Source organism: Prionailurus viverrinus, chromosome D2 (genome assembly GCF_022837055.1).
Source record: "Prionailurus viverrinus isolate Anna chromosome D2, UM_Priviv_1.0, whole genome shotgun sequence".
NCBI classification, from domain to species: Eukaryota; Metazoa; Chordata; class Mammalia; order Carnivora; family Felidae; genus Prionailurus; species Prionailurus viverrinus.
In genome coordinates this window covers 62,144,168-62,167,507 of record NC_062571.1, presented here as the reverse complement: position 1 = coordinate 62,167,507, position 23,340 = coordinate 62,144,168, and the positions used below count along the sequence as shown (strand labels likewise).

Here is a 23,340-nt window from a genome sequence, read left to right as displayed (position 1 = left end):
TTACATTAATTTCAGGTGTACAACATAGTGATTTGACAACTCTACACATTATGCTATGCTCACAAGTGTGGCTACTATCACTATAAAATGCTATTATAATACCACTGACTATATTCCCCATGTTGTACCTTTCATGACTTATTCCATAATTTTTCTCTCCATCCTTAACCAACATGGCAAAAATTCCTAAGAATAAGGAACAACAGCACTGCAAACTCAAGTACTAAATGCCATGTTTCAAAAAATATAGTCTCATGGTGGTATGGACTCTCCAACAAGTTCACTTTACAAAAGCAGACTTCCAAAAGAAACAAATATGGAAAATACCACATTCTCAAACAAGGTTATTCTTCACAAGGACACTAGAAAGTGTTCAGTGAGTCTTACCAAACAAGCACACCACTTACATCAAATAAGTTGTCTTGTTCAACCGACTGCTGGAAAGCTTTCTCTGATTTGTGGGTCTTTCTTGTACCCCCTCGGGGGAAGCTTTCTTCCATGGTTGCTGTGTTTGAGTCTCCTAAAAACAATGCAAAGAGTATCAGTGAGATGTAGTGTTGGTGTCAGATTTCCTAAAGGCTGTGATCAGTGGTCAAGAGGCAGAACTTTCTAGCACCAATGTGCTAAACAACATGGAGGCCTAACAAATAGATGGTTTGATGTTAAGCCTCAAATAACCTATAATTCATCTTTTCAATGGTATCTGCTTCAAAACCACAAGTTCATACACTTCCTCCAGAAAAAGAAGTTCTAGATCCAGTGTAGTAAATATCATAGAATAGCTACAGAGAATAGCTATAGAAATAGACAAATGAATATATAAATCCCTATCTTCAAAGAACATGCACAATTTTAAGAAAATAAAGCAATTATGCAAACAATTTAAAGTACAAATTGGGGCCACTGGCTAGCTCAGTCACAAAAGCATGCAACTCCTGATCTTGGGGTGTTAAATTTGAGCCCCATGTTGGGTGTGGAGATTACAAAAAAAAAACAAAAACAAAAAACAAAAAACCTACAAAAAATAAATAAAATACAAATCAGGAGCACCTGGGTGACTCAGTTAAGTGTACAACTCTTGATCTTGTGGGTTCAAGCCCCGCGTTGGGCTCTGAGCTGGGTATGAAGCCTACTTAAAAAAAAAAATGCAAATCAAATTATAAGCAAAGAAATAGGAAATGATGAGGCTTCAGTAAAGAAGGCAAGCTTCCTAAAGAAGATGCCTTTGAGCTGTTAAAGATGAAAAAGATTTTGACAAATGGAAAAGGAAAAGCAGAAGGAATGTGAGAAAAGGCATTCACTTAGAGCCAAATATTTTCAATAATCACCAGCAATTTGTCAAAAAATTGCTCAAAAAGTTGCTGTTTCCTTTCTTTGAAGAACTGTTCCACTAAACCACAGGGAGAATAAATCATAATAATCACAGTTAAATTGTAGAACACAGGTGGGCTTTTTTTGTGAAAGATTTTGAATTAGACAGGAATAGTTTAATGTCTACTTCGATTAAGTCAGAGTCTTAATTAAGGGAAGAAAGAGAACAGCAATCAAAAATATACTGCAGGCTATAAATTGGACAGGAAGAGAGACAGGACTGAAGGAAAGTAAACAGTGTACAAGTCAACTGCAGTACAGAGAGACACCATGCGAATGAGAACCAGGTATAAGAGAGAACGGAAGATAGGAGAAATTAGTTGTGAGAGACACTTGGTATAAGGATCTAAAAAGGCTTTAAACTGTAGAAGAGGTGAAGACCCACTGGGAGGCTTGGATTTGGAATCAGGAATAGGTGGGTCAATGTTTCCTAGAAATAGGAAAGAACCGAGGAGTCTAGTTTGCAGGCAATTTGACCTTAATCTCACTTCAGACAACGGGAAACTGAAGCTTCAAAGAGGCGATGCAGCGGCATAGAAGGAACTTAAGCAATTTGCCAGGGACAAAGCCTGATGTTACAGGGACCACTCGAGTAGAGTCAGCTTCTGAGCTGGGCTGGGGTGGCCGAACCACTCACCCAACCCTGTAGGTCCATGGGAGGGACCCAGAAGACCTAGCCCTGGGACAGTCCTGGAAGCCACGAGGTTTCCTCCTTTCTCGCCCTTGTCCTCGCTTACCAGCCCCGCGACGCCAGCACCTCTGTACTTCCGAGCCGGTATCACTGGAGACACACGCGGAGACCAGCACACCCACAGGCCACCACAGCTCCCCCCGGAAGCGAGGGCGGGCTTAACGCCCTACTTCCGTTACCATGCTCGGTTCTTCAGAAGGGGGTTGTGCGGGAAGGGGGAGAGATTTAGAGACAGGAAGCGGAAGGGCGGGACTCCGAGCCGTAGCCAATCGTCACTGAAGGTTGAGTTTCTGTGGCCTGTTGAACGCGGGCGGGGGGAGGTGGCTTCTTCCGGCCGGTGGTGGGGTAGCTGCGTAGGTCGAAGGACACAGCCCGCGGAATTGGTGTCTTTTGCAAGGTCGGTGTGTGGAGGGGAACCCGGGCTCAGGCCTTAAACCTCCGCTTTGCGGGGTCGGCATAAAAATCCCACCGTTCCTGATCCGGGAACACCGCTAGGTTTTCACTTTGGGGTGCGAGAAGGGTGGAGAATGGAAAAGAAATTAGACATAACGAGGGCCGGGGCGCGAGGGGTCGGACTCGCCTGGAAAGCCTCGGGGCGAGACGGATAGGAAATCCCAGAGGCTCCCAGGGTCCCCGAAGGCCCTTAAATTGTATCTTACAATGGAGGACAACGAGGCCCGCAGCGAAGGGAGTCCCCCAAGGTCACCAGCCAAGTAATATTGAATGGAACTCGGGCCTGTGGCCCAATTAACCTCTTCCTCTGTGTGCCCATAGCAGTTTGCTTCCACTGTGCGGTGCTTAGGGAGCTGACGAGCAAGGTCTCCTTTAGCTGCGCTGCAGCCTTTGTCAAAGCGAGAGTGAGTGTGGCCCGGCCCCTGCAGTTCGCCAGGCCCGCAGTAACCGGGTTAGATTTCAGTTTATGTCCGATCAGCCGGAAGGCCTTTCCTAGGAGGTAGCCAGAACAGAGAGAGCTGTAAACTCCTTGAAGTGCAAGAGGCTGCTTCTGGTCCCCGAGTGGCTCTCGACCTTGCCTCCTTTTACCTCGTGATCTCACCATTCCAGGTAGGTGTCCAGTCAGACAGGAAAATTGCAGTTTCAAGAAACCGAAAGTAGGGAGGGCAGTTGGTCACTTCGGGCCTTTTCTGAAATGCCCATTTTCACAGGTGAAAAAAGACGTGGAAGGCTTAATGTTTAACAAAGGTGGGCCGGTTAATTAGAAACAATAGCAAGACCCCTTGCTTAGGTTTCTCCATGGGCTACCATTTAACAATTAGTACATTATTAGTCTTAAGTAATTTCCTCCATTATTATTATGGCTTCCTAAACTTTGTAGGATTTAAAAAGGAATAAGGTTTCAGTGTCAGTTATTCCGTAAAGGGTGCTCTAGTGCAAGGGTTCCTGATATTTGTCCAAAAGTAACCTGCGGTTTGCTGAAGGGTGCAGACCCAAGTGCTTGTAGGCTTTTCTCCCATTGTTTATTTCACCAGCAACCTTTTACTCTCCACTCCTGCTTCCATCTCATGTGAGCTTCACAAGAGTCTTAAGACCCAGACTAAATTTCAGTTCCTATGCCATGCCCTTCCTTGCAGTCAAAATTAGTCTTCTGTGGAACATCCCAGCCTTCCTCCTATAAAGTGTAAAGAGAAATTTAAACTACTTTAGTATTGTTTCATTTGGACAGCACATCCTCTTAAAATTTTTTGTTAGGCACAAGGTCATGGGGTTATCAGTTAATAATTTGATAAAGTTAAGCTTCTGTTTTATGTAGGGTTTCTCCTAGAAACCTATTTAATACCTTAAGAATCCAAAAGTGTATCATGAAGATGAATGCGGGGGAAAAACATGCCTTTAATAAGTCTAGTAAAAGGAAACAGTTAATGTAAGAGCTACATTATAAAGATCTACTTTAATGGAGATTTTCCTACTTGAGCTGGAAAGGCCAAGGCCCCAGAGGGGGCTCACGGAAGTTTGGATTTCCTTCATTGTTCCAAGAACCTTATTGAAACAGTGTTCAGAATTAAGGTCATTTGTCCAAATTTTCATTGCCAATTCTATGCACATGAAAGCCTCTGAATGCCTTTGAATGGTAAACTGGTGAGTCCCAGTTTCCATAGCAACGACTTCCTCGAAGTTCTCTCCCTCTTCATTTCATCAAGAGCCAGCTGAGTCACTGCCACTGCCTACCAATCTCGACCGGACCTCGACCGGCTCGTCTATGTTGCCAATCGACTCGGCGTGGCGTCGGTCGTGGTAGATAGGCGGTCACACATACGAATTTTCAAGTGTTTTGGTGACCTTTGAATGTGCCTTTGTTATTTTTTATTATAACAAATATAGGCCTGTGTAAAATATAGGTACTATAGATATGTCTTCCTAAAAGCTTGCATATTTTTCCAGAGTTTTTTTCCTACATAATTACTAACAAGTACTTGGTTTTCTATTCCTGCAGTGTCTTTCAAACTTTAGCTTACATCAGAAACGCCTAGAGGGCATATTAAAACAGATTGCTGGGCCCCAGAATTTCTGATTGAATAGGCCTCTGATCCCTCCTCTTCCTTCCCATACAGGACAAATTGTGAAAGGGGTTGTGAATTGAGCTGTTTTGTTGATGGTTACCCTTCTGAGAAACTTTGAAATGTATCACAAGCTCCAACTTGACTCTTAAAACTGATTGATTCCATGCACGGTGTAACATGGTATAGCTAGAGCCAGGAATGAAAATATCGAGCAGCATTGGGTTAGAGGGTGGACTTAGAGAATACTGTATTTTCTTCCTGTGCTGGGTGATTTGATGTATCTTCTGGAATGTTGTATAGTAGCAACCAAGGCAAAGTCTTCTTTCTGAAATGTAGTCTTATCAGTAAGGCTTTTTCCACCATCTTTACTGCTACTGTGTTGGGCAAGACATATGTAAAAATTTATAATACTTCTGTGCAACGACTTTTCAGGTTTTTAAATAGAAAAAAAAAAGTGGGGAGTGGAGGCGCCTGACTGGCTCAGTCAGTAGAGCATGCAACTCTTGATCTCGGTTGTGAGCTAGAGTCCCATGTTGGGTGTAGAGATTACTTTAAAAAAATAAAATCTTTAAATTAAAAAAAATATTTTTTCTTTTAAATTGCATCCAACCCATTTATTGTTGCTTTTTTCTTTTTTTCCTTTTTTTTTTTTTAAAGATTGAAATCATGGCAGGACCAGAAACTGATGCCCAATTCCAATTCACTGGTATCAAAAAATATTTCAACTCTTACACTCTCACAGGTAGAATGAATGTGAGTATTAATGATACCTTTCAGCAATTATGTTTTAGAATAATAGAGATGGCAATGGCTTTTTGTTTACTTTGTCCTTTCTTTTTTAGTGTGTACTGGCCACATATGGAGGCATCGCTTTGATGGTCTTGTACTTCAAGTTAAGGTCTAAAAAAACACCAGCTGTGAAAGCAACATAAACAGTAAGGAGTTTACATTTAAGTTTGTAAGTTAGACGTTTTGTTGTTAGCATTTTTCCCTCACTATGAAAGTAAATTGTCATTGTGCATAATTATATACAAGAAAAAGAGGAAAGTATTGTTCATATCCCATTACCATGACGATTTTTGTTAACATTTTGGTTTGGCTTTTTTTTTTTTTTTTTTTTTTTTTTTTTGGTTTCCAGTGGCTATGATTCATGTCTGTAATACTGTCTTATAGCAAATATGTTATCTATTATTTGAATGCATGAGTGTTTATGGATATATGATTTTTGAGAGAGAGAGAAAGAGGGCACAAGTGAGAGAGGATCAGAGAGAGAATCCCAGGAAGGGCAGAGAGAGAAGTGGGACTCACCTGAAGCAGGTGGGACTCGCCTGATGTGGGACTCAAACTCACAAACCATGAAAGTCAGAGTCAGATGCTTGACTGGGCCACCCAGGCGCCCTGTGATATATGATCTATATGTTTCCTGTTAGAATTTTTCAAATATAAATAACATTACATTGAACACTTTTGAGCATGAAATGTTGTATGATTGTTTTAGGCTTAAGTGCTTTTCCAAAGGTTGTGGGGCACTCAGCTTAGTATGAGAGTATCTCTTTTGGACTAGCCAATGTTGAATAATAATCAGTTTCTGGTTTTTGCTCATTTGATGAGTGAAAATACTTTGTCTCTTTTAAGTTGATTTATTTTGCACTTCTAATCCAACGAGCAGGGGAGGGACAAAGAGAGAGAATCCCAAGCAGACCCCACGCTGCCAGCATGGACCCCATGTGGGGCTGGAACCCTAAAACTGTCAGATCATGATCTGAGCCAAAACCAGGGATCAGTCACTTAACCGACTGAGCCACCCAGGCACCTCTAATTTGTCTCTTTAATGAAACTATATTTTTTCCATTTGTTTGGCATTTGTATTTTTCTTTTTTTTTTTTTTTTTTTTTTAAATTTTTTTTAACCTTTATTGATTCTTGAGACACAGAGAGAGAGCATGAATGGGGGAGGTTCAGAGAGAGAGGGAGACACAGAATCCGAAACAGGCTCCAGGCTCTGAGCTGTCAGCACAGAGCCCGACGTGGGGCTCGAACTCACAGACCGTAAGATCACGACCTGAGCCGAAGTCGGACGCTCAACCGACTGAGCCACCCAGGCACCCCAGCATTTGTATTTTTCTTAACATCCTTTTCATGTGTTTTTCTCATTTAACAATTGTCTTTGTGAAGACTTTCTCTTATATAATCTCTGTAATAATTATTAGCCAACCTTTTAAATACATTACAAATCTATCTTTTGCTGGTTCTAATTTTTATATAAGCAATTTTATTTTTTCCTTAAATTCCCGTAGATTTTATTTTCTTCTTATGGTGCCCTACAATCTCCATTTGCCCATGCTTAAGTGAATGAATATTTGTTTTGGTAGTAGATAATGTGCACAAAACCCAAAACCCAGATCTTTAATGTAACTCTCCACAGAAAATTTTTCCTCTGATCATAAGGGTTTTTCCAGTCTCAAAACTGTTGACTATTATTCCAGAATACAGTGGCCCATGGCTTATTCCTGACAAACAGGTAGTATTTGCCCAGTTTTCCATTAAGTACTCCCAACTTTGGGAGGGTGGTAGTATTCTCATTATAAATATGGAGAAATTTTATCTCTGGTACTAAGTAACAGATTACTTTCCACTATTTAAAATGTTACTTTGCACCTAGACTTTTCCAATAGCATACGTTCAGTATCATACTGAATTCGTAGCAGCTCTTTTTGTTAAAGGTGAAATGTTAGGTTAAATTGTATTAAGCTGAGAGACATCTTCATTTTGGGGTGGTTACTGACTCTGAGAATCTCATGAATTTGCATTCAATTTCAGGGGCTTCATGAATAGTCCTTATAATTACTGACTGTCTTAAAAGTAGGGTTGAACACAATTGTGTCTAAACTATTTTTGCTTTGTTTATAGGATTTTAAAGTGTACCTCATCTATTAAGTTCCCATGCCTGGAGAAGCTAATGTCAACTCATCATGTGATACTCAATTTGTACAATAAATTATGAACCTGGAAAAGCTGGTTGTCTTTATTTACAAGATATCAAAAATATAAAAACTGTACAAAATGCAACGAAGGCAAAAAACTGGCAGTGACTTGGTCTAAATCTTTTAGTTTCCCAAAGCAAGGCTCAGTACTGGAGGTAAGCAACTGAAATGTCTGTCTGACTTCAAGTGTACTAGGTTGTATGTAGCTGTTTTAGCTGAAGTAGAACATGGAAGCTAAATTTCTTCACCTGGTTTATAGAGTGGGTGCACTCATAATCCAACAGTTACAAATTCAGATGGCATTGGATGGTTGTACTTCATCTAGTACTTAGAAAGGAACTGTGGTTCACCCTACCCAGTAACGTACATTCCACTAGTCATGGGCCAAGCAAAAAGGTTAGTGGATCATTTAACATAGTACTTGAGTGCCATACAGTAACTACATTTTTACAGCAGAAACATACATGCTCATAGAATTCTTCAGCTAAAATTCAAGATGGTATTATATTACTTGATTTGAATCTTGAAGCAGGATGAATTATTGTAATTGATTTTTTTCTAAACATAATAAATTAAAATAGCATTTGAACAGAAAATGCATAGTTTCCACACAATCCAAAGCACCATAAATGTCCCCTCCACGAACATAATACCTCTTATTCAACTAACGGAAATTAGTTAAATGTGGTTGCTATAGAAACGTGGAACTGTCCTGTTCAGATTTTTCAAGCAGCATCCTTCCAGATCCATATAGACAAAACATTCTTTGTAGCTTAAATATTAATCACTGAGGTATTTGCTTTTAGTCTCCCTTTTTCAAACCGTAGCTTCCAAAAGGTCTTTAATACCGATGGTTTATTGCGGACTATAAGCTCCTGCAGCTAGAACCAAGTTTCTTCGAGTAAAATGGAGGTGTACAACTGGCGTTGATTTGGTCATATATGTTCCCAGCAATAACTCCTGTGAATTCTCAGGTAAATTTATATGCCCAGTGGCTGTAGTAAAGTCATCGGTCTCTAAATCTTCAAATGCTTTGACAGCATCCCATAACCGGACTGTATTATCCATCGAACCTACAGGGAAATCAAAGGAAACCATTTAGTAGCATCTACCATATTTAGATTCTGACATTTTGTCAAATATACTTCCTATATTTACTGTATATTTCTGGTGAAAAAAATCTACTTGATTAATAACTCTTCCTTCTAAAGGACCATTTCAAGCAGTTTAACCTGAGAAGTCAACACACATGTTGACTGGAATCATGGCTAAGAGAAACAAAACCTAACATAGTCAACACTCCTGTTTCATTTCAACATACCATCCCTTTACCACAAAGTCATTTCTAGTCATTTACCTGATGCCAAAATTTCACCATCTCTACTAAACCTAAGTGAACAAACTGTATCAGTGTGGCCTTTTAATTCTCCAACCATCAAACCATGTCCAATATCCCAAAGGAGTACTCTGCCATCCGTTGCTCCTGTAGCCAGGAATCTCCCATTGGGAGAAAATGTCAAGGAATGAATTGGTCCCTAGAAAAGAAGTCCATAGAAATAATCAAAAGGTTAAAAATGAGAAAATAAGACAAAACTAGAATTTTAAAGCTTAGTGGAATGAGTAGTTTCTTTAAAATGTGTCACTGGTTAATTTTTAAAATATTCTCTCAGAAGCAAACTTGTATGTGTAAAATACCTTGTGTCCAGTGAATATCCTTACACAGTTCCCATTCAGGACATCCCAGAGTCGCACAGTTCTGTCTGCAGAGCCCGTAGCAACATAATTAGAATTTGGATGGAATCTAGTACAATTCACATCAGCAAGATGGCCAGCAAATATCCTTAAAGGCTGATAGTGGTCAGTAGCCCAGAGCCTTTTAAAAAATACATTGAAAGCAACAAATGATAGTTAATAGTTAACTACCAAAATTCGAACATAAATAATAGAAACACCATGTGAAATGTTAGCTCCAAATGGGGGACCCTTCACTAGCTACCTGACTGAGGTAAAGAAAATGGACCGATGGAGACGAAATAACATTCTTAAGGAAAACTAAGTTGATCTAGAACAATATTTTTTTTTTAATTCTGTAGTTCTCTGTACCCCCCCTTTCTTTATCCCAATTCCTAGTCTAACCTATAGAAAAGTATTTTTCCCTAGTTTTGGCTTCCACAAAATTAGTTTCTAATCTGAGTTACCTCATCCTGAACAAGAGATCACAGGAAAACAGGGGTGCACATAATGGTTGTGAAAGACAAGGTTTAGCATCTAGCTAAGGGAGGGGCTGGAAGCATGTTAATAAGCTAGCTTGAGGAAAAAAAGCAGGACTTGGTATAGACATAACTGCAGTCATAGTAATACTTCTCCCAAATTCATTTTCAAATAAGGAGCTATAAATATTGACACTCTTGAAAAGCTGATCCCAAATAATAGGAGTGAAAATGAGTTTGGCTGGAGTTTGTAATTCCCAAAAAGTAACCATTCTGCCAGTCATAAGATCACAATGTTCTTACCGAGCTACTCGATCATGGCCCCCTGACACAAAATAATAGCCATATGGGGAAAACTGTGTGTCCCATACTGGGTAGTTGTGTCCTTTATATCCCACCAAGCAAGTAAATGTTTGAAGACTCCACAATCTAACAGTCCCATCCTCTGAAGAAGAAAGCAAGTAGTTCCTGCAAGAAGAGAAGGTAATACATTTGACTCCCAGCACAACTTAGTTACCTGTCCTGTTTCTCTGTACATTTGAGTATGTTAAATAACAGCTGAGACATCTCACTTTTACTTCATACATGGAATTCACAGTAGATAACAAAAGTTGAAAGTACTAACCAAACTAACATTAGCTGTGACACTATACATCTAGGCACCTACTGAATGAGGTTACGTTATTTTTAAAAGTATATTGGAAAAGTCACAGTTCTTATAAAAAATTATACCAAAGAGTACCAACAAAAAACATGGTCAAAAAGTTCAATTGAGAAAAACTAAGAAACGTGATACAAGATGTTACTTAAAATTCAACAATTTTTTACTTTAAAATGAAGATGCTATTTTCCTATCCTGTATGACTTAATATAAGCATTTAAAAGAAGTGTCTTGGGGCGCCTGGGTGGCTCAGTAGGTTAAGCGTCCGACTTCGGCTCAGGTCATGATCTCCTGGTTCGTGAGTTCAAGCCCCACGTCAGGCTCTGTGCTGATGGCTCAGAGCCTGGAGCCTGTTTCGGATTCTGTGTCTCCCTCTCTCTCTGACCCTCCCCCGTTCATGCTCTGTCTCTCTCTGTCTCAAAAATAAATACACGTTAAAAAAAAAATTTTAAGTAGGCTTCACACCCAGCACAGAACCCAATGCAGGGCTTGAACTCACAACCCTGAGAGCAAGACCTGAACTGAGCTCAAGAGTCAGGACGTTTAAACTGACTGAGCCACCCAGATGCCCCAAAAGGAAGTGTCTTTTCAACAAAAAAATACAAAAACGAAAACTCTATAGACTTGTAAATAATAGTTTACCCTTCTCAGAGATAAACACAAAAGCTGAACAACTCAGAAAGTTACGGTTTTCACTGAAATCAGAGGTTTCCCTCCGGTAAAAATGTTTCATCTGTCTAAACCCTATCAAAGTTTCATTCTCAAGGTTTCATAAAGATGAAAATCTTAGTGGACTGAAAGCTATTATCCAAGTAAGATACAAATGGTATTATAAATATAAAATTCCCTTCCATTTCTACAGAATGTCAGAGATCATGAAAAATAAGTAAATACCTATTTGTGGGTTTCAAATTCCCTTTTCAGTATCCTTAGTTCTTTTGATTATACAAATTCTTCAACTGACATCTAATAACCTTTAATATCAGGAATTTGTTCAGAATTTGGAGATGATGGAATACGGCAGTAGCCACAAACCCAAGACAAGAACCCAAAGAAGCAATTCAGCTCCTATCGGGGTTATACAAAAACTAAAGCAAATTTTTAAGGCCAACAAACCTGGAAGCCGTGCATCTCGAGTCTATAAATTTAGGTATAAAGTTGCTACCCTGTATACCAATACCCCAAGATGAATTAGCAAATGGCAAGAGTCTAACATAATGCGTGAGAGGCAACCATGAGATTTTTCTAACAGAATTTTTCCCCACGTTTCCAGTAGTTAACTTTTATAATCTCAAATTTTATAATGTAGCAGTATTTCATTTTTTGTTTGTATTTTACCTATCTGGACTAAAGCTGGCTCCATAGACAGGTCCGCTGTGACCATACAAAATCTTCAACTCACTTGCTGTTTTCTCATCCATTATTCTTTCTAAGACATCATCTGATTCCTTGTCTATGAGGCTGAGATCTAAAATGGTGCAGAAATACTGATTTTTAAAAACACGTTCACTTAAAAAGTATATTCATTAGAACATTTTAAGGCAATCAAATCATTGTTTAGGAGAAGAACTAACATTTGAACAGTTCCTCTTACATACCAACCACTGCTAATACCTCTAAATTAGGTGGTATCAGCCCAGTGTATAGAAGAGGAAACTGAGGTTCAGGATAGTTAAAAATTTGCCAGAGTGCACAGAGCTACTCCATGTGGGAACTGTGATTGAAACTCAAAGTAACCACTCTATCATAATGTTCTACACAAATGAAAACTATGGAAATATTAAAAATTTTTTGAAAATGTATTCTCTTGTTTAAACAATACATTTAGCAAGAAACTTTCTTTAAAGTGAAATCCTAACCCTATTTCTTTTTTAGCCATTTTTATGTTTAAAACAGAAAGTACAATCCCAGTATTTACTTTAAAGGCATGTTTTAAATTAACAGGCAGTCATAAAAGTAGATTTTTAACCTTAAGGAGTTTTCCAACCCAATCCTCTCATCCTACAGATGAGAAAACTGAGGCCTAGAGAAGTTAAACCGGTCTAGTACCCCTGTCTCCTAATTGCCACTCCAATGCACTTTTCGCTGTTGGGAACATTAGCATTTTTTTTTTTTTTTTTTTAAGTAAGCTCCATGCCCAACATGGAGCTTGAACTCACAACCCCGAGATCAAGTGTCACATGCTCCACCGACTGAGCCATCCAGGCACCCTGGGAATGTTAACATTTTGAGTTAAAGTGAAATTCTGCTAAGATCACAATCTCTTGTGTATATTCCCTGGATTCCAGATTGGTGTAAACTAAGGACAAGTTCACATCCTAACAGGTCATCTCAGTTACCTGCTGCCTGTTTAACACTACGAAGCTTTTTGGGTGTCACAGACCACACTCTAACAGTTGAATCTGCAAAACCTCCAGCAATCAAACTAGAATCATCAGTGACATCCACTGCAGTGAGGCCCTGCCAATGAAAAAATAAAAACTTTGTACTAAACAATAACGTCTTGGGGGAAAAAATTACAATTACATGTTAGAGAATACATAATGATAGCTCTTTTTCTCATATAAAATACCATTAGAGATTTCATTCTCCAAGGAAACCCACTGTTTGAAAGTATTTACTTTGAGAACACGTCATCATTCACCCCTTTACGCCCTCCAAATTAGGAGCACATGATACGAAGAAAACGTTAGTCATTTTTGTACTTTGCTAATTATATCCTCAAAAGATTATAAACAATCTATAAAGACAGAATCCTTAATAAAAAGTATTAAGTTTATTAAGTACGTAAGCCAAGTTAAATAGAGATTAACTACACAGTTTCCTCCTCAAAGACAAGCAGAATTCTAATCAGTGAAACAACACACACATAACCAAGATTCTGGCATGTACAAGTTGCTAAAGGTCTTTTCAACATTGCCTTCTAGCTATTCCAAGCAGCGTCCAATTATCCTTGTCTAACTTCTGTCTTTAAGCTATATTTACATCAAGAGTTTAAAAAAGAAAACTCCGTTTAAGTTAACACATCTAGGTTTCTTTTAATGGTAAGTCACCATTTTACATGACTCTCCAGGCAGAAATTGCGCAACGATCTCACCAACCTGGTAAGCATTGAGGAATGTATAGAAACAAATGGAGGGTAAACAGTCTGGCCCAAGGCGTACTCGTTTGGTGGTTTCTTTCATATTCATTATCTTATCCAACTTATCTGAATCTTTCAACTCAGGAAGAGGGATTCTGTAAAAGAAAAACAGATTGAAAAGTACTCTGAATTACTGAATTCTCTACAACAATATATCACCTTATACCTCTACACATGTTCCTGAAGTTTTTTCCTCACCTGTTTTGAGGTGGAGCATTGGGATCTTGTTTTTTGCTTTTGGACCCAATACTATCTTTTTTAGGTTTCTTCTTTTTAGGTTTTCCTTCTTCATTTTCTCCTTCTTCATCTTCATCATCCAAAGGTACCTCAATTTCTGGTTCTTTTAATAAGCCAAAAAATACCTAGAAGTCAAAAACGCCAACATTTTTGAAATGAGTATTTCACTCATTGATATATCCTTTTCATATCTTGATAGGATGAATCACAATTACAATACAGTAATTTATATCCTGAAGCAGATTCTGTAGTTTTCTACCCAATAGCCAATCCCTCTTCCTTACTAACAGAACCCTGATTTTGCTGGAACAGCAATATGCTCAGTGAAATAATTTCTGTTCCCAGAATCCTTTGCAGCTAGGAATAGCCATATAATGTCATTCTGGCCAATAGATGTACCCACAAATATACTGGGTAAGATTTTAGGAAGAAAATATTGTTTTCTTGATAACAAAAGAGATTTAGCAGGGATATGCCTTCTGTCCTCCCCCTTCAGACTTCCTGGAATGTAGGTGCAGTGCTGGAGCTGCAACAGCCATCTGTGAGCACAAAGAAGAAAGCCACATTCTAAAGATGGTGGAGCAGAAACTAGAAGGAGCCAGGCTCCTTGATGGCACTGTGGAGCCCTCATGCGAGTCCAAGAGGGCTTTTCTCTGCAATTCATTATATGTATGCAAAATCCCTCACTTGTTTCAGCCACCGTAGTCAGGGTTCTGTTCAATGCAACCATTCCCAAATTCTCATCTATACAGCATCCTTAGATCATGAAACTTAGTATATAGTGTACAATTATTCCCAAACTAGCTATAAGAAAAATGTGTAAATTATGGAGATGGAAATGCTACAGTTTTTCATAATCTGCATTACATAGTTCTTAGGTTTATTCCCATACCTTTGACTTGTTTGCCTCTCGTTTAGCCTCTCCTGCCAAACTTCCCACCATCGCATCTATCTGTTGCTTACTACGCGGCATCCCATCAAAGATGTCAATGTAGAGGTGCTCCTGAACTATGTTCCATATCTGATTGTTCTGTTTCTCCTGAAGATGCCTCTTCAAGAGTTGGTACGAGTCACGGGAAATACGCAGAACAAATTTACTTGTTCGAAAATCCAACATGGTCTCATTCCCTTTCATGTGTTCCTTTTTGGTAAGACTAGATAATACTCGTAGGTCATCCTGGTAATAACATTCCTGATCTCCATGGAACCTGTTTCAGTGATTTTAAAAAGTCATTTTTCAATGTAATCATTAAGGGATCTTTTCTCCCCCATATATTTATAAACATCCCAGAATATTTTCAATGTAGCAGTCTGAATAATCCTGGACTAAGCTACAGGATCAGAAGTAACTCATTTCAAAATGATTACAATTCAGTTTCTGAATTCATCCTGAAATTTAAAATTTTTAATTCTCTAATGAAATGTATCATTAACATTTTAAGAGAATCTGAAATAAATACCTTAAGTGAATGAAACATATCTACCACTGGTAAACATATGAATTAGAATTCTTGCTTTACTAAATTTTATGTCCTCTCAAAACCCACTTTTAAAAACTTTTTATTATGGAAAGTTTTGAACATACACAATAGAAACTAGTATAATTAACTCAATGAACCTATTACTCAGCTTCTTAACAATAATCAATACATGTCATCCTCATAAAACTCACCCATTTTCAATGATTTCTTATATTCTTAATACCAGACATATTTATTAAACATCAGTATAATAATATAACTAAAGGACAAACAAATGTGGATGCCAAAGAATGAACACTTCCATTTACTCACCATTACCAAAGGTAATTAAGTAAAGCTTTCAGCCTTGGTGACAATTAGTAAATTTAAATGTACTTTTGTTTCTACAAATCTCAATTTTCCTGATAAAGTAAAATTAAAGATTATATATTTGGCACTCACTAAGAGCAGCAAACAATGCAAAAACAATTAGAGAACAATGACTAAACATAATAATATAATCTAGCTCTGATACACAGTCAATACATTCCTAAACTGTTACCTGTGTTACCCTGCTATGACTCGTCAAGACATGAACTAAGGTTTCTGTCAAGATTTGAGTGAAATTAGGAATCTCAGCCTCTTGGTGTTCACATCAGTCACTGCCTGTAACCTCATCTGAGCATGGTGTCTGGGCAAGGGTTGAGACCGTCCATAACAAGGAGACAGAGTCCTCTGTGATATTCCAGCTTCCCACGTGAGGAGATGGCTACCCCATTAGACTGGGAGAGGAAGACTTTTTTGATGACAACACTGTAAGAAAAATTAGCTTACAGTAGAAGTTGTCATCATCAGCCTCTGTTCTTTTTTCAACAACACTGAGCTATAGAACGTTTACTTTATAACCTTCTATTAGGCATTTGTACAATAACAAATGGCATAGAAGCTAGGGGTCCCGAGTTCTATTACTCATCTATTGCTATTACTTGTGTTATCTGACAAGTCCTGGCTTTTGGATCTATTGCTTGTACTAAAGTGCTCTCATTCAAACTGTTAAGTACCGCCTCCTTTTTAAACACTCCTTTCTTTGGCTTCTTTTTTTTTTTAATTTTTTAAATGTTTATTTTTTTGAGAGAGAGAGAGACACCACAAGCAGGGGAGGGGAAGAGATCTCGAACCACGAGATCCTGACCTGAGCCACTTCACCAACTAAGCCACCCAGGCACCCCTCCTTTCTTTGGCTTCTAAAACTCAATACCCTCTGTGCTTGCTTAGGCAGCACATATACAAAAACTCAATACCCTCCTGCTTTTCCTCCTACTTCTCTGACCTCTCCTTGCATACCTCTTCTACTTGGCCATCTCTTACACTCTTTTTCTATCTCTTCCACTCCAAATGCTGGAGATCCCTAAGGCTCAGTACAGCCCTTTTATTGATTTACTTCATACTCCTACCCCTACCCCAGATGATCTCATCCATATCCATCAATATTATACACAACTGCAATTTATAGCTCCAGTCCCTACATCTCCTCTGAGCTCCAGAGCCTTATATATCATCCACCTATCAACTTGACATCTCTTAAACGAGTCAAAGGCATATTCAGATCTGAACTCAAGATTACTTCACAACCTGACAAACCAGGTCCTCTTCAAGGGTTTTCTATCTTAGCAAAGAGCACCCCTATCCAGGTGGGGGGGCCAGAAACCTAGGGGTTAGCAATAATGCCTTCATCTCCCTCACCTCCATATCCAATCCATCACCAACTGCCTTACCAATATGTCTACTTCCCTTCACAAACACTACTGCATCCTGGCCTAGTGTTTCTCAACAGAACAATTTGGGGCAAATAATTCTTTGCTTAGTGGGATTACACACACATATTAGAATATTTCATATCCCTAAGCCACCTGCTCCTCCCCACCCTAGTCATTATGACAACCAAAACACCTCCAAACATTTTCAAATAGCCCAGAGAAAGAAGGAATAATATTACCCCAAGTTGAGAACCACTAAAATAACCTCCAAAACTGGTCACTCTAGAGTTACTCTGTTTCTCTCCCACTATCTATTTTCCCAACTGCATAAAGGTCCTTTCAAAATGCAAATTGGGGGGCGCTTGAGTGGCTCAGTTGGTTAAGTGTCTGACTTCGGCTCAGGTCATGATCTCATGGTTGGTGAGTTTGAGCCCTGCGTCGGGCTCTGGGCTGACAGCTCAGAGCCTGGAACCTGCTTCAGATTCTGTGTCTCCCTCTGTCTGCCCCTCCACTGCTCGCACTCCGTCTCTCGTATTGTCTCAAAAATAAATAAACATTAAAAAAAAAATTTTATTAATGCAAATTGGGGTGTCTGCCTAGCTCAGTTGGTAGACCATGTAACTCTTTTTCTCAGGGTTGTGAGTTCGAGCCCCACTTTAGGTGAAGAGATTACTTTAAGAAAAAATAAAATTAAAAAAAAAAAAAAAGCAAGTCTAAGAATGACATGGTCCTTCAATGACTTCTGTAGCACAGACACCTCACTGTCCCCAAATATCCTTTTTTTTTCTTTATTCCTCCACAACAGAATACCTAGGCAAAGGCCACATTTCCTACCTCCCTTGTAGGTAAGTGTGGCCGTTGACTAATGACGTAAAAAGAAAGTGTGTGCAACTTCCAGGAAGGATGTGTGCCCTCCCTGCTGACTGTAACACTGATGTGATTGCTTAGAACCAAAGAGCCATCTTGTGCCACAGGTGGAAGCTGCATGACAAGGATGGTAGAACAACGAGATCGAGAGAGCCTAAGTCCCTGGTAATCAAGGACTCCATGCCAGTCCCGGACTGCCCTACCTCTATGAGAGAGAAATAAACTGTTATCATATTTAAGCCTCTGCTGTTTGGGTTTTCAGCCATTCTTGGTCTAATCTAATCCTAACACCACTTTCTATTGCTCTTAGGATAAAAGCAAAAAATAAACTTTTATTTTATTTATGCCATTATTGTTTTGAGTTTTCAGTGTATCTCAACCAAATCTAATCCTACCCAGTACAACCCACTACTGCTCTCAGGATAAATAAAGACCCTCAACGTGGCCCAAAAACCTGCCTGTTCCAGCCCAGCTTAATGTTATACTATACCCAACCCCATACTCTGCTCCAGCCACGCTGGCCTTCTTTTATCTCTATACCTACCACGATCCCTCCTGCCAGAGCTGTCACATATGCTTTTCCCTCTTCTCTTCATCTGGTAACTCCTACCCAATCTTCAGATCTTACCTCAAGCATCACTTCCTCTGGGAGCCTTCCCTGACTTCTCCAACTAGATCAAACCCCTTTTTTAGGTTCTCAGAGCACCAGGTACCTCTCCTTTATGAAATACTTTTGGAGTTACAATCTTACATTAGTGTGGTTACAGATGTGTATATACATTATATATATATATACATACTATATATATATAATATATATAAAATTCACATACTTCTCAAAAAATGATTTTGCTTCATTCTCATGTTGATTGTAGACTAGTTCCAAGTACATGTGTACAAACAGAGGATAAAAGAGTTGGGATAATTCTGCCCGATGGCAGTCCAAAGAACATTCAATGAAGTGTTTCAGTCCACTATAGTATTCTTCATACATTGTGGGGTCTCCTTGTTGGTTGTAAGCTGAGAGCACAGCACTGACATCCGGCTGGTCTTCTACAGCTACACTTCCAACTGTTTAAAACACAAAAAACAACTTTCAAGAAAATGGCCTGATAAGCACCAAATGACTAAGACTGTTTTGCTAAGGTCCAGAGGTAAATTGTTTCTCAAATGTTTGTCTCTCACCAAACTCTTCTCCAACACAATCACATGATCTTTCAATGAAATTTTCACCTTGTTTCAGTCACCCATCCAAAACTCCTTCAGCTTGTCCATATCTTCTTGTTTTAATGTTAATAATTCTTTTTTAAATGTTTTTATTTATTTTGAGAGAGAGAGCATGCGCACACACAGGAAAATACGTGCATGCACAAGCACAGGAGGGGCAGAGAGAGAGGAAGAGAGAAAATACCAAGCAGGTTTCACACTGTCAGTGCAGAGCCCAATGTGGGGCTCGATCTATGACCTGAGCCAAAATCAACAGTCAGATGCTCAACCGACTTAGCCACCCAGGTGCCCCTCAGCTTGTCCATATCTTAAAATAAAAATTCCAAATCAATAACAAAACAGGTCAATATTTTTCCTGCAGCTACCTTTTTCTAAAGACAAATTTCATAAAACATGACATGTGCAAATCAAACAAGTATATTAATCTTTTCCCAAGGCTTAGTGTAAATGGCACCCACCATCACGAAGCCAAGCCCTGAAATAACATTCCCAGCTCTCTGAGCTATCTACATATTTTGTAACTTTCCTGTAACACGTCCTATCCTGTAGAATATGTGTACATCAATCACTCCTTACAAAATGCAAGCATTTTAAGGATGGGAAGGACTAGCCTTATTTATGTTTCCAACAGATAATTCAATTTTATATGCTTAAAATAATTCCCATAAACATTCCAGGGAAGAAAACATTAGTATTTGTTTGTAACGTAGCAACACCAAACAATGATACACCTGTCAATCTAATCAGCGTTTGATCGTTGGAAATTATACTACTGCTGTGTTCTTAAATGCACAAATGTTATAAGTTCTTTTGGTTACTGTGATGGCTTTTTTTCCTCCTTATTGGTTCCTGAATTTTGACAGATCAAGTTTCCAAAAAGATGAGATATTATAGAAAAATAATCAACATAATTTATCCATCTTATAGTTAATCCACAAAATTTAGCACTCAGAAAAGATTACTCTCAATCACAGTTTTGCACATTTCTATTTACAGGATACAATGCTATATATTCATACTTCATGTCTGGCAATGCCGCAAAGATTGGGTCTCATAAATGCAGATTAATTTGGCTAGAGGCTCTGCCCTGGATAACTTAATTAAACAAACATTTATTATCAGCTCAGGATCACCTTTGAGACCTTATATTGTGTATGAATTTTACTGCATGGACTTTGCAACAACAGCTAGGTAAAGGCTGCGAGGGAGGTCTCAGGTGATAGGTGCTAGACATAAACTTATCAGTACCAGGCATTTTATATACATATAATATCCATATATATATAATATATACATATTATAGGTATGTATGTAGATATGTATGTATGTGTATATACGTATATACCCATGTGTATATATGTATAACCCATCTAATAGAGAAAAAAAATTCAAACTCAGGAAGAATCAGCATCACATCACGCAAGTAAAAACAACAGAGACAGAATCCGAACCCCGGTCTGAACCTATTCCTAAATGAATGGTTCTCAAACTTTGCCATACATTAATACCCCTTGGAAACATATTTTCAAAAATGGAGATTCTTAAACTCCACCTCTACACGATCTGATTCACTAAGTCTGAAGTGATGCCCAGAAATCTGCATTCCCCTATAGGTTTACCACTAGTAACAACCTATATTTTGAGAAATACTGTTTGGTCCAAAGCAAAGGTCCGCTGGCCTTTCCCAGTTCGTTTTCTGATCTCCAAAATAGAGGTAATGTCTAGCTCACAGTGGAATTGTGAGAATTAGGATCAAATATTTTAAGTAATTACTTAAAGAAGCTAGTACAGAACGGTACAAATATTATTACTGTTAATGCAGACCTGCCAAGGCTCAAGAGCCCAAAAAAGAGGAAAGGGGCCAAAAGCCTGAAGGTCCTCGCCTCTCGGCGCCCACCTTCCCCAGACATCCCTCTGCTCAACAGCTCTCCTCAGCCTCTCACTGGAACTGACAGCTCGGAAGAGGGTTTGACTGCGCAGCCGGCGCACTAGAGAAAGGGGCGGGCATGTGGTCCTAGAGGCGGGCCCAGGAAATTCAAAACAAGCCCGCAGAGGTGCAGGCCTGCCTGCCTCTGCCTTCCCGGCTTGCTCCCCTTCGTGCCCTACCTCCCCGGGACTCCGCGGCTCACCTTTCCCCGGAGCCGCAGGACCTGTCGCTAAGCCCGAGACGGCGGCGGCCCCCGAAGCACCGGTGCCCGGAGGGTCAGTGGCAGCGGGGCCGGGGGCCGAGGCTGTGACCCGGCTGAGAAGCGCGCTAGCCGCCTCAGCACCGGCGCCGTCCGCCTCTCCCGGGACTCCGGTGCCCGCCACTGCCTCCTCCAGCAGCCGGGCCTCACGGCGCAGCGCCTCTTCAGCCTCGCGGAGATTGCTCTGCCGCAGGAACTGCAGCACGGCCAGCAGAGTCTGTCGGTCGTGGGGAGCTCCGGCCTCCGGAGCAGCGGCGGGCACCGTGGCCGCCCCCGCCGGAGCAACGGCGGAGACAGCCACCGAGGGTTTGGGGGTCCCACCATCCCCGCCGGCCGACGACGACGCCGCTGCAACGTTCCCGCCGCCGCCGTTAGGGCCGTTGTTGGTAGTGCCGCCGCCACCCTCGCCAGCGCCGTCCCCCGCCTGCGGAGGTAGCAGCGTCGGCGGTCCCTCAGGCTCTAACTTGACCGCCACCTCCGTCTGCTCCTCCGCCAGCGCCGCCATCTTGCGGCTGAGCCACCTCGCGCCGTCAAGCGTGATTGCGTTTTCGCCACATGGAGGGCGGGGAGGAGCGTTTTACGACAGCTTGGGAAGGCAATATACGGCAGTAGGAGGGGCGAGAAAGAAGGCGAAAAAGAATGGGAGCAAGAGCACTTTCAAAACTGAGTAAACGAAAGGCAGGAAGTGGGAGGTGGCGACCGCCTGTAGCGTTTGCGTGTAATAATTACCGTTTATTTCAGACCAGCTATTTTTAGGCACTGTGAGAGGTATTTTACATTTTATGACCTCCTTTAATTCAACAATCTTACAAGAGAGTGTTACCCTCACTTTACAGGTGACTGAACCGAGACCCAAAGAGGTTAAAATAACTTGCCAAAGTCAGGCAAGAAGAAAGTGAGTGTCAAGATTCCAATCCAGGTCTCTTGTAAACGTAGCCAGAAGGAAGCTTCTGAGATACTGGTAATGTTTTATATTTTGATCTGGGTGGTAGTGACTTTTTTTTTTCAACTTTTACTTTTGTAAAAATTAAGCTACATGCTTTAAGTTTTGTGAACTTTACAGCATGTATGTTATATATAGTTATTTTAAATTTTGGTTTAGTTTATTTATTTATTTTGAGGGAAAGAGCGAGAGAGAGACAGCAAGCAGGAGAGGTGTAGAGAGTGAGGGAGAGAAAGAATCCCAAGCAAGCTGTCTGCACTGTCAGCGCAGAGCCTGACACTGGGCTCAGATTCACGAACCGTGACATCATGACCTAAGCCGAAATCAAGAATTGATGCTTAGTGGACTGAGCCACCGAGGTGCCCCTAAAAACAATTTTCTTAACGTTTATTTTTGAAAGACAGACACAGAATTCCAAGCCCGCTCCAGGCTCTGAGCTGTCAGCACAGAGCCCAACAAAGGCTTGAGCCCACGAACCTGATGAGATCATGACCTGAGCCAAAGTCAGAAGCTTAACCGACAGAGCCACCCAGGCGCCCCTATATATTTCAATCAAAAGTTGAGTACCTAAATTTTGTCATTGAGAAATGCGTACGTTCTGTATTCATGCTATGTTATCTTTTGTTACAAATAAACTGTATTTTAACCGTGTATTTAAAATATTATGTGCCGTTTTGTAATGCTTCACAGGTTATAAAACGCTGCTGCATATTTTATCTCATTTGAATCTCACAACTCTGGGGCTAGATGCAGACAAGTGAGCCAAGGGAGTTGGGAAAATCTAGCACAATTATTCAAGTTGTTGGTTTTTAGGTCTTACTGGCTTCCTTCAACGATATTTAATAGCTGAATGACCTGGAGCAAGTTACTTAACTCAAGTTGCCCAATTTCTAAAATAGGGATAATAATTGTACCTACCTCACAGAGTTGTGTAAAGATTAAATGAGATAATGTATATATAATACCTAACATGTAATAAATAGCTGTTGGTTACTTTTCCTTCACCTTAGAAGGTGTCCTGTAAATGTTTTATAAAGTCCGATTATGATGTTCAGGGTGATATTAAGACTGAAATATGAAGCTTAACTA

At 40.0% G+C, this 23,340-nt stretch overlaps 3 protein-coding genes across 8 annotated transcripts in view; 1 reads left to right on the top strand and 2 right to left on the bottom strand.

Moving 5' to 3' along the window:
- Window positions 1-2,252, bottom strand: part of PDCD11 (programmed cell death 11) — a 56,616-nt gene extending 54,364 nt beyond the window's left edge. For all 3 annotated transcript variants that reach the window (XR_007145519.1, XM_047826420.1, XM_047826422.1), the window contains exons 1-2: window positions 2,109-2,252; window positions 408-520 (exon numbers count right to left, since the gene is read on the bottom strand). Coding sequence is in view for 2 of the 3 variants with exons in the window: in XM_047826420.1 (XP_047682376.1) it covers window positions 408-500 (93 nt within the window). In the remaining variant the exon portion in view is untranslated. The remainder of the gene's footprint in view (window positions 1-407; window positions 521-2,108) is intronic.
- A 59-nt stretch (window positions 2,253-2,311) lies between these two features.
- ATP5MK (ATP synthase membrane subunit k) lies at window positions 2,312-7,591 on the top strand. 4 transcript variants are annotated; one of them, XM_047826431.1, is made up of 5 exons: window positions 2,348-2,459; window positions 2,994-3,124; window positions 5,236-5,331; window positions 5,421-5,513; window positions 7,488-7,591. In XM_047826431.1, the coding sequence occupies exons 3-4, from the start codon at window positions 5,245-5,247 to the stop codon at window positions 5,508-5,510; spliced, it is 177 nt and encodes a 58-aa protein (XP_047682387.1). In that variant the 5' UTR covers window positions 2,348-2,459; window positions 2,994-3,124; window positions 5,236-5,244; the 3' UTR covers window positions 5,511-5,513; window positions 7,488-7,591. The 4 variants fall into 4 exon arrangements, with proteins under 4 accessions (XP_047682386.1, XP_047682385.1, XP_047682387.1 ...); XM_047826430.1 differs by lacking the exon at window positions 2,994-3,124 and having other exon boundaries at window positions 2,312-2,459; window positions 5,421-5,536; XM_047826429.1 differs by lacking the exon at window positions 2,994-3,124 and having other exon boundaries at window positions 2,315-2,459.
- Window positions 7,287-21,820, bottom strand: TAF5 (TATA-box binding protein associated factor 5). The gene is made up of 11 exons (XM_047826423.1): window positions 21,252-21,820; window positions 18,729-18,966; window positions 14,704-15,019; window positions 13,773-13,936; window positions 13,534-13,669; window positions 12,772-12,892; window positions 11,771-11,900; window positions 10,075-10,239; window positions 9,257-9,434; window positions 8,919-9,096; window positions 7,287-8,634 (listed from the first exon to the last, which is right to left on the bottom strand). The coding sequence occupies exons 1-11, from the start codon at window positions 21,811-21,813 to the stop codon at window positions 8,417-8,419; spliced, it is 2,406 nt and encodes an 801-aa protein (XP_047682379.1). The 5' UTR covers window positions 21,814-21,820; the 3' UTR covers window positions 7,287-8,416.
- Between the last annotated feature and the right edge of the window lie 1,520 nt (window positions 21,821-23,340).

What these genes read in the sequence shown, in the direction of transcription:
- ATP5MK (XM_047826430.1), top strand. Translation starts at nt 5,245, where the DNA reads ATGGCAGGACCAGAAACTGATGCCCAATTCCAATTCACTGGTATCAAA. An exon ending in CTCTCACAGGTAGAATGAAT is followed by an intron (nt 5,332 to 5,420) that starts GTGAGTATTAAT and finishes TTTCTTTTTTAG; the next exon opens with TGTGTACTGGCCACATATGG.
- TAF5 (XM_047826423.1), bottom strand. Translation starts at nt 21,813, where the DNA reads ATGGCGGCGCTGGCGGAGGAGCAGACGGAGGTGGCGGTCAAGTTAGAG. An exon ending in GCAAAATCATTTTTTGAGAA is followed by an intron (nt 15,020 to 18,728) that starts GTATGTGAATTT and finishes TCACTGAAACAG; the next exon opens with GTTCCATGGAGATCAGGAAT. An exon ending in AATGCTCCACCTCAAAACAG is followed by an intron (nt 13,670 to 13,772) that starts GTGAGGAAAAAA and finishes TTTCTTTTACAG; the next exon opens with AATCCCTCTTCCTGAGTTGA.